The 10,711-nt window shown below is 44.7% G+C and overlaps 1 protein-coding gene across 1 annotated transcript in view; it reads right to left on the reverse strand.

Moving 5' to 3' along the window:
* Window positions 1–10,402, reverse strand: part of LOC311019224 (CUB and sushi domain-containing protein 1-like) — a gene marked incomplete at both ends in the record, with an annotated part of 320,797 nt that extends 310,395 nt beyond the window's left edge. The window contains one exon of the mRNA XM_084018496.1: window positions 10,264–10,402. Coding sequence (XP_083874622.1) covers window positions 10,264–10,402 — 139 coding nt within the window. The remainder of the gene's footprint in view (window positions 1–10,263) is intronic.
* Window positions 10,403–10,711: the final 309 nt, after the last annotated feature.

Below are 10,711 nucleotides of genomic sequence, written 5' to 3' on the forward strand. Positions count from 1 at the left end.
CAGCAGAAGTGGAAGATGAAGAGACGGAGGAGAAGAAGTAGATAGAGGGCAGATGAGACTGTGACAGGAGAGTTATTTCAGTGGTCATATAGACATCTCAATGAAAATGCCAACAACCTAATCAAAGGACTCGAAAAGGGCAGAGAGAGAGGAGAAAGAGATGCTGAGCGGAAGCAGGGAGGAGAATGAGAAGGAGTGACGCGGAGGAAGTGGATGTGAGAGGAAGGAAAGAAAGGGACAGCGGGAGAGAAAGATTGAGAGTGTGGAGGAAGAGAAGGAGGACAGGCAGTGAGGGAATAGATGGAGAAAAGGAGGAGAGCAATTGAAGGGGGAGAAGGGGAGAGGAAAGGAAGAAAATTGAGACAAATTAGTGGCGAGGAGGAAAAGAAGTACCAGGGGTTTGATTCATAAACTGGAGAAGCAAGAATGAAGTCATGGATGAAAAGGGGGCAGAAGACATGAGGCGAGAAAAAAAGGGCACAGATGAGTGGAGAGCAAAGGAAAGAAAAGGGGTGGCAGAGAGAGAATAGCTTGCTTTTTGACATTCAAGAAGCACCACTTGGAAGTTCTCATAGAAGCAGCTGATTGTTTAATGTGCTGAAGATGTGCTGAAGGTCCCCGACGCGTCTCGCTGGGAAAATGTGGCAGAATTAGAACAAATTTGAGTCAAAAACAAAAAAGCCATAACTAGTTGGAGTCAGACTAACGCATGCTTACATCTCAGAGCAGGACTTAAGACAGGTGGGCAGACAGACAGGGAGACAGACAGAAGCTGTGCTATTTAGCAATCATTTGTCAGACAGAAGCGATTGCCGTTGTTTAGATTTAATGGCCTGTAAAGGACACTGCAACATCCATTTTCATACTGCTGCGTGTGTGTGTGTGTGTGTGTGTTTGGCTGAGACCAAACGAGGAAGAAAAAGAGTGAGAATGAGTGTCCGTGTGTGTGTGTGTGTGTGTGTGTGTGTGTGTGTGTGTGTGTGTGTGTGTGTGTGTGTGTGTGTGTGTGTGTGTGTGGAGCTGATATTGCTACGCTGGAGTCTTGGAGCCTTTTACAACCTTTCCTTTATTGTTTCCTTATCACAGTGCTTAAGGCCTTCCCTCCCTCCTGCTCTCTCCCTCTCCTCCTTACACCTCCTCCTCCTCCTCCTTAACCCCCCCTCCCTCACTCACTCCTCCCCTTAGCCGCCACTCACCATTTCTCTCAGTCTCTCCATCCATCTCTCTTTCCTGCAGCTGACAGGGCGATATTGCTCAGTTTGCACTTTGAGTTGTCAGCATGGCATGAAAACCTCAGAGCTTCAGCTTTGAACCATTTTAATCTTCTTTTTTGCACTTGAATTGATGAATTGTTTCAAATGTTTCCATTGCCCTGTGTTATTTAATTTTGTTTAACACAATTCAATTTGATGTGATTTAGTTTGATTTGATTCCACTGGATTTTGCCGGATAAAATCCTGCTCTTTCCCCAAAGGATGGAACAAGGAAACGTTGGTAATAAAACACATCGTGGTCTTTAATGGAAACAAATAAAAACTAAATTCAACAAGAAACAATTTAACAGCCATTATGTGCTTACTACGTTGCTTGGCCTTTGGACCCTGGAAACTAATTCCAAACCTTTTGTAGTCTTTAAACACATTTAAGAGGCCTGCCTTCCCTCCATCTGCTCTTCCTCCTCTTTGCTTCTTACAAAAGGTACCTTCAACAAATCAGCAGTGCCTCAGTCAGTCACATAGCCAACCTGGAACCAATCAGCCAGTAAGTCAGTCAATCAACCTAACAACCAGTCCATCATTGAGTCCCTAAATCACACTGACAGTCAGTCAGTCAGTCAGTCAGTCAGGGAGCTTGCTGGCTGGCTAGCTTCTCACTTCCTGCCTCCCCTGCTGGACAAAAGCGGTGTAGCAGGAATGATGTTGGCTTCCACCATCTATTAACACCCTCCCGATTTAAATCTCCCTCTCTCCAAATCTCTTTTTCAGCCTCCTCTGCCTCCTCTGTCTCCTCGCTCTGTGCACCATAGGGCCATTTTTTTTTTGCAGTGTCCTGAAGATGTAGGTTCAACACTGCTAGCGACCATTACCGATCATTAAAAATGGATAGAATAAGAACGATGCTACTGGAGCAACGATAGCCTGTGGCTAATGCATTTATATTCAGACGTACACAGACACAAATTCTCCAACGTGCATAGACACAGATTTACACACAAACATGCCAAACAACACACACACACACACACACACACACACACACACACACACACACACACACACACACACACACACACACACACACACACACACACACACACACACACACACACACACACACACACACACACACACACACACACACACACACACACACACAGGGCTGCGACAATAAGCAGCCACTCACGACAGCCACATCTTCTGGGTTTGTCGACGGAGCTCTGCCTGCGCTCATTGCACATGCAACTTTCCAAAGTAGTTTAAATGTCTTCGCATGGACACACTCATACAAGCAAATACACCCACTCATGCAAAGTTGTGTAAACAAGCAGACACTAACACACATGCATAAACAAATTCAGATTCACGTTCGACTTGCAAGCCTACATTAATATGACACGCAGCTTGTACAGCGTCCGCATGGCTGCACTCAGGGAAGCCACACACACATGATGTCGTGATACAGTGGCACACGCTTTTAGCTTACGCATGGACATTTACACACAAAAGGGCACTCAATCACAAAATAATCCCCTCACTACACCCTCCTAACACACACACAGACACACACACACACACACACACACAAACATCTAACCCAAAGCATTTTTCAGAGACCGAGATAAATGCTCACAGACTGTTTTAAGTGATTCATCTTCTGCAGACTTTTCAACTTTTAACAGATACAGTGGTACAACAACACTCACACTTTACAGAGCAGTGAACCAGTTAATGTGAGTGACAGCTGCATTAAAACACTGGACTGCTCAGCAGATCAGTGGAATACACATCATTTGACTAAAACACAGTCAGTGAGAGAGAGAGAGAGAGAGACACTAATAAACAACCTGGAGAGTAATTATTACTGTGCCTCTGTGTGTTACTTCCTGTGTTCGTCTCACTGTCTCGCTCTCCCAAAAATCACATTAATGGATGAAAGTAGCTTCTGCTGCTGCTGACTCGTCGCTTTGAAATGGAAATGTAACTCATTGGCTCCATATGTAGAGCGTGCATACACACACACACACACACACACACACACACTCCTACTGTACACAACACACAGGCACCCACACACACAGGGGCGTAGGTGTGTCTCTCACGCACACACACACACACACACACAATGCCCTTAAACCATGGAACTAAGCGAGAGGAAAAACTGAAATAACACTAATGTAACATTAACAGGCACATTAGCCCGCTTAATGTAAGCCCGCTAGCCAGCCATTTGCCCACAGCTTATAGAAAATGTCATGCCGACAGAAAGCCACACCGGAAATACTAAAACAGCGTAACAGTGTTACCAGATACATTAGCCTGTCTATCCAGTGAACAGCAGGTTGGAAGCTGCAGGGCGGTGCAGACGGACAACATCATTCAGCTGCATACAGGGTCTTTATTAAAAAAAAGCAACCTGCTTCAGTGTCTTTCAGCGAAAACATTGAATCTCTACCAGGTTCTATCAGCTGACCCTCACTCTCACCAGAAAGGGATTTCCCCTACCTGATCAGTAATTACCATATTACTTCTGTGTTATTTTAGCCTGCTAGCCCAGGGCTACGCCAAAGTAATGAACAGTTTTACATTCGGTCCGACAATGGTAGTACATCAAAAACGTGGCATCGCATCCATTTCAATGAGATGCTGACACGGTGAGGCCACCGGCCCGGAGGCAGAGCTTCTATAGAGCCCTTATAGAGCATCGGTGGGTACAGGTACGTTTGGTTGGCTTGCTTTTTATGATTTATTTATGTATTTATTTCGGGCATGTCAGTTAAATCATCATCATCACACATCTTTGTTCAAATAATACAATACACATGGCCGAAAGGGAAAGCGGGAGAAGCCAAGGCTTATCTAGTCCCGCCCCCATTACCCACAGGATAAAATCGTCATCGTAATATTATCTTATCTTTTGCATTTTTCATTTGACATAACATTTTCTTTTACTTGTGAAATGATGGCCATAGAGAAGTCACCATGATGGTACTAAAGCTTGTGTCGTCCCATCCCTACTTCCAACTTCACTCCGCTTTGCATTTCTGCTTCTGTCTGGCAGCAACACCAGCAAAAAAAAAAAAAAAAAAACTGCAACCAGTTGAGCATTGGCATCGTCAGTCGTAACAAGACCTAACAAATCCTAGAGATCTGGAATCAAATGGAAGCAGGCATGCTATAGTACATATTGTATATATAGAGATGGCAAAAGTTAATGTTACCAAGAAAGGCAAATACATTCATTTCTAGAGTAACATTGGTTTCTTTGTTCTCAAGGTCTGAAAGTCATAGGAAGTGATGTGTGGCACCTTGAATTTAAATGAAATCGACTAGACCTCAGTTTAATGCAAACATGGATGAGTAAGCAGCACTTCTCGAACCCACTACTGTCAAAATATACTGCATTGCTGCTTACAGCCAACAAACCGAACATGATGGAAATGATGTACATCGCTGGTATGTGGTATACACCACAGCTGCTGATGTTCTGACTAATATTTCAAATTAAATTGGGATATTGGTGGTCATGGATGTCTTGTAGCCACACCGACTGATCTTTCATTACGAACTCCAGTTGAGAGGTTCATTTCATGCTTATTTTTAGAGCTGGCTGGCTGAGTAATCCTGCGTTATGAAATCACCCTCCGCTCCCACCACAGCGAGGCGTTCGCACCAAGGTAAGGAAAACAGCAACAAACTGCTGCGCCAAAGTGGCTGCAATTACAGCTCTGTAGCAGCTAAATGCAAAGTTATAATCCTTGATGTAAAATTATAATTCTTTACGGTTCACTACAGCACATAACTCCTCATATTTGGGGTTTAATAGCATACTGAATATCTTTATTTATATTCTGAATGCATCACTATGATAACAGTGAAAAGAAATGTGAATGGAGTGCTCTGAATTAGTTGGGTTTAAAGATTTCATAAAAAATACAAAAAATAAAACGGTGGTTCAAAAAATAAACAAGACGTGGCATTTACTCATGCATACTAATGGCTGGTAAAACACAATTGGATCAGCAAAGCAACAGCACTTTTATGATGTTCATAATTTCAAGCTCTGGCATGCTATTTCATATGATATACACATGCTCGTTTATTTCCCTTTTTCATGCTGTCCTCTCCGATTTGAAATGACAGACAGATGTATGATTCTGCCGTGTGATGCAGTATTTACTGCAAGCATGAAATATTCCAGTTCGGTCATTAATATCAACAGATTTTAGAGCCCTGTTTGCTCGTGCCTTTAGGTCAGCTGGTGGATTTCCCTCCATATCTGAGGTATAAATTCAGGGCAGACAGGGTTATGATGTCATTACTTAATGCCAGACATTACTAGACGAGCAGCACAAGATGGAAAAGTCATCCCTGATTAATCACATCTGCTAGGGAATACATTTTCTCTTTCACTTTGTCTCCCAGTGCATGGCAGTGCCTCTCCTTCCTCTCTGTCCCAATGTCTCTTTAACACACTTACTCTGATCTCTGCCTCTCTCTCAATCTTTTCCTCTGTCTTCACACGTATTCTGCCCAGCTCTCTCCCCCTGCATTACTCCACTGTATGTAGGCCATTGCCCTTTTTAAAAGTTCCGTCATTTGAAGACTGTAAAGATAGATTACTTGCTCATTTCAGAGCCAACGAGGAAGGGCTGAAAAATACTTTTTCTTCCCAGCCTCATAAGCATAATGACCCAACTACACTTGAGATGTTCTCTGATAGTTGACTCTGCTCTGTTGCATTAACAGTAGTTTCACGTCACATGTTCCCCACATACCAAATGGTTCATTGCTTCCAGTATTCATTAGATCTCTGTAGCTCTCTCCATCTATATCCAGTGTATCTCTCTCTCTTTCTCTCACACACACACACACACACACACACACACACACACACACACACACACACACACACACACACACACACACACACACACACACACACACACACACACACACACACACACACACACACACACTTTGCTCTCAATTGAACTGTGTACTCTGTGGTGGTTAACTGTATTGAGGTCTGTGTATTTTCTCTGGTCTCACTGGACAACTAGATGGACCCTCGAGTACCTGTTATCAGTTCACCCCACACACACACACACAAATGGCTGTCTTTCTGTGTGTGTGTGTGTGTGTGTGTGTGTGTGTGTGTGTGTGTGTGTGTGTGTGTGTGTGTGTGTGTGCGTGTGTGCGCCTTCTAGTCTGTCTCTCCCACGTAGAGGTGAGTTATAATTGCTCCCATGCTTCCAGCAGAAATGTTTTAAAACACACACACACACACACACACACACACACACAGGAAGGAATCCCACACATACAGACACACATCACAACACACACATTTTTAAATGCAAAGTAAGCTAAAAGGAATCCCCAGGAATGTGTACATTGTAGTATTGCCAGTATGAATAAATGCTGGAATTACCTGTTAACCTGTAACTTCAGCCATAATACTGTTGAAAACCAGGTCATCAATCTAACATTTTCAGTAACTTATTATATAACTCCCCTTTATCATTTATAAGCAATATACCAACGTGCAATAATGTGTAATAATTATAAGACATTATAATATTGTTATAAGCCATTTACAGTGTTTATTAATGCACAGTAATTCATTTTAAATCCAGTTTCCACTTACGGGTTTTCACAGTTTTAGTTGTTGACAAATAGATGAGTACATACTCATACCTGCTTGCAACCATTATAACGTATTATTAAACATTTAATCCGTTACATGCGACACACATTTCTGTCTTTCTCTTATGCTTTCTGAAATCCTCAGTAACAGTGTGTGTCTGAGTTTGTCCATTTCCCATGTGTGTGAGTTAGTTAGCATGCCAGACAGGCATCAGACAGCTAGTCCCAATATCTTGTTGTTTGGCATTGATTCAATGTCAGCTGATTGTCACCGTGCACGTGTGCGTGCATGTGTGTGTCTTAATGTCCTCATAAAACCATGAAAATGCTGAAAACGGAGACATTTAATCAGTCCTCACTTTGAAAGGGAAATTAAAATTAGTCACTGAAATGTCCTGTGTGTGTGTGTGTGTGTGTGTGTGTGTGTGTGTGTGTGTGTGTGTGTGTGTGTGTGTGTGTGTGTGTGTGTGTGTTGTGTGTGGATGAGTGCCAAAGTGTCTTTGGTACGGTCCCCCGTAGGGTGTGGTTAACAATATAGCAATTATATAAGCACTAGCTGGGTTTTATGGGAATTATCAACACAGTTGGACTTTTGGACGTTTCTCGTTGAAGCAACCTGTTGATGATGTATTTCCTTCGTTCTGTCTCAGCTGTTAATACAGAAGCCGTTTGGCAGCTAACTGTATGTTAGGACTGTGCAGCAGTAGGACAGTAATGCATAGAGGATTCACCAACATTAATTGTCTTTCTATTTCTATGGAATAACTAATGCTCGATAAAAAAAATGTTTTTTTTATTTGATTTAGAATTAGAGTCTTGATTTCAGGGTAAAATGTACCTTTATTAATATGTATTTTTAATTATTATTATTGGTGCTGATGGTGGTGGTGTTATTATTTTCATAATGTACTTACTACAACTGATCATTTTAGAAATACTAAATGGGTTAATGATGAAAAGAATTCTGAATACGGCTGTTAAAACACAACAGAAATATCCAACTATAGAAGCTCACTGAGGGATTGACAACTTAAAACAACATTAACAGTCACAGGACTCTTTCCTCGTCGTCCTGCTGCCTGGCTGTTTATTTTGCACTTCAGTGCATGACTGAAGATACCTGACTTTCTATGACATTTTTAAGTGACATTTCCAGACAATCAATAATTAGTTGTGTGTTGGAATTTAAAGTGCGACATCACATTTAAAAGCTGGCAACCATCTGGGGTTTTGAGGTCTGATGAAATAAATTATTGCAACCCTCCGTCTGTCTTTCCAGATGTCAGTCTGCCCTTTAATTTTTCTTTTACTCTGTCTTTCAGTGTTAAACTAGCTTCAGGTACGCTGCACAACGCACTTTGATAACACGACACGGAAAAGCCTAATTTGTGGCCATGGTCAGGGTTTTTAGACGATTTGTTTAAAGGTAAATTCATGTTCTACATTTTCTTAAACTGAGAAGAATAATCTTATATAGAATCTGCATCATGCATGCTGTAACTATAAAACCACCTACGACTGACGGGAGAAATAGAAATTGCAAAGCTGATAAACAACAAGAGAAACAGACACAAACAAGTGCACACAGATCGGAGCGAAAGATGAATCGCAGGTGATAAAAACAAGCAGTCAATCACAAACGGCTTATATGGGCCATCATCATATTCATCAACATGCACAATTCTCCCACAATCACACTTTCACTCAAATTCCTTTATTTCCAGGCTGACAGTCTGCCTGCTTGGCAGGGGAATCCAGATGACACACACAATATAAACGCACGCACACAATATAAAACGCACACAACACCCAGAGATACATCAGCGGTCAGAGAAATGCATAAGCGTGACAAGAAAAAAAAAACTGCTACATACAATTATCAGGGATTTTAACACTGCAAGAAACTATTTCGTTCTGTATCGCAGAGGGAGAAAATGTGACAGGTGTGTGTGTGTGTGTGTGTGTGTGTGTGTGTGTGTGTGTGTGTGTGTGTGTGTGTGTGTGTGTGTGTGTGCATGTGTGTGTGCAGGAGAGAGAGGGGAGAGATTGAGAGAGAAATCCAGAGGGACAAGCATTGAGAAGGAGAGGCTGGAGAAGTGCACACAGAGAAGCTATTGATGAAGAAAGTAACAGTAACCTCCCACCAAATGAGGAGAATGTTAAACACTTCCTTCTCCATCCATCTACATGTGGAAAATCCTCGGCCACTAAATCCCACCAACCCAGACCTGCTGGGCTGCTGACACAGACCATCAAGCTCCCGCAGACTCTCCACAGAATCACGTCCAAAACTGAGCGTTCCCTCCCTGACCTCCACCCGCATCTCTCTCCCTGCAGAGTCTGCTCCAGGTTATCAAGGTTGTCAGTGTTACCTGTTTCAGAGCCCTGACGGCCAGACACACCTGGAGGAAGTGCACGAAGTGGGCCAGGTGTGTCCGGCCCACTTCATGCAGACAGATGAGAGAGGTGGTGTATGAAGTGCATGAAGTGGGCCGGACACACCTGGATAAAGTGCATGAAGTGGGCCGGACACACCTGGAGGAAGTGCATGACGTGGGCCGGACACACCTGGAGGAAGTGCATGAAGTGGGCCAGACACACCTGGAGGAAGTGCATGACGTGGGTCTGACACACCTGGAGGAAGTGCATGACGTGGGCCTGACACACCTGGAGGAAGTGCATGATGTGGGCCCGACACACCTGGAGGAAGTGCATGACGTGGGCCTGACACACCTGGAGGAAGTGCATGAAGTGGGCCGGACACACCTGGAGGAAGTGCATGAAGTGGGCCGGACACACCTGGAGGAAGTGCATGACGTGGGCCTGACACACCTGGAGGAAGTGCATGATGTGGGCCCGACACACCTGGAGGAAGTGCATGACGTGGGCCTGACACACCTGGAGGAAGTGCATGAAGTGGGCCGGACACACCTGGAGGAAGTGCATGACGTGGGCCTGACACACCTGGAGGAAGTGCATGACGTGGGCCGGACACACCTGGAGAAGTCTGCCTCAGTGCTGTGTGGTTGGAAGTTGGTGTTGTGATGACGGGAGCATGCCTACACTGTTCCCCGGATGAAATACGGTGTTGGGCCGCACTCTCTCTCACGCCCGCGCGCACACATACGCACACACACAATAACCACTGTGCGCGCATATAGGCTAGCTCTACCTCTTGCTATCTCAAACACGCACGCACAAAAGGACACGCGCACGGCCTCCCCGGAGAGGCGAGCGTGCGCTCATACACGTAACTGAGACACACGTTCACAGACACCAACGCTGTTCGCACCCCCCTCACGCGCACACACGCGCCCGCGCGCACCTACATATGCAGGCATGCAGGCGCGCTGGCACGCACACAAACACGCAGACCCCGAAAAGCTCCGAAACTCACCCTCGGACGAGGAGAGATCCCCGAAGAGGAGCCCCAGCAGGAGGAGAAGCGGGAGGTCGCGGCTCAGCCTGCCCGCTGTCCTCCCGTGCAGGCTTCTCCTCCTCGGCAGCAGCAGCTCCGGCGCTCCCAAATCCGTCATTTTGCTGTTAAATAAATCCAAGCTGGCTTAACGTTGAAGCCTTCTCCCCACCTCTGCTTGGCTGAAGGAAGCGGAGGGGGGTAAAGAGGACGGCCGCCCCCCCTCCTCCTTTTTCTTTCGTTTTTATACAAGAAAAAAAAATGACACACGAAGATCAATCACGAATCCCCCCCACACACATGTTAACGTGTGGACGGGATAACCGGTGACGGGGTGTCGGTCTGAGATCGGGCAACACGCTACTGGTGTGAGCTGTCATAGCAGAGACCGGAGGACCGGAGGAGAGAGACAGATGAAGCAGAGACCGGA

This window comes from Eutrigla gurnardus (genome assembly GCF_963514095.1).
Source record: "Eutrigla gurnardus genome assembly, chromosome: 1".
NCBI classification, from domain to species: domain Eukaryota; kingdom Metazoa; phylum Chordata; class Actinopteri; order Perciformes; family Triglidae; genus Eutrigla; species Eutrigla gurnardus.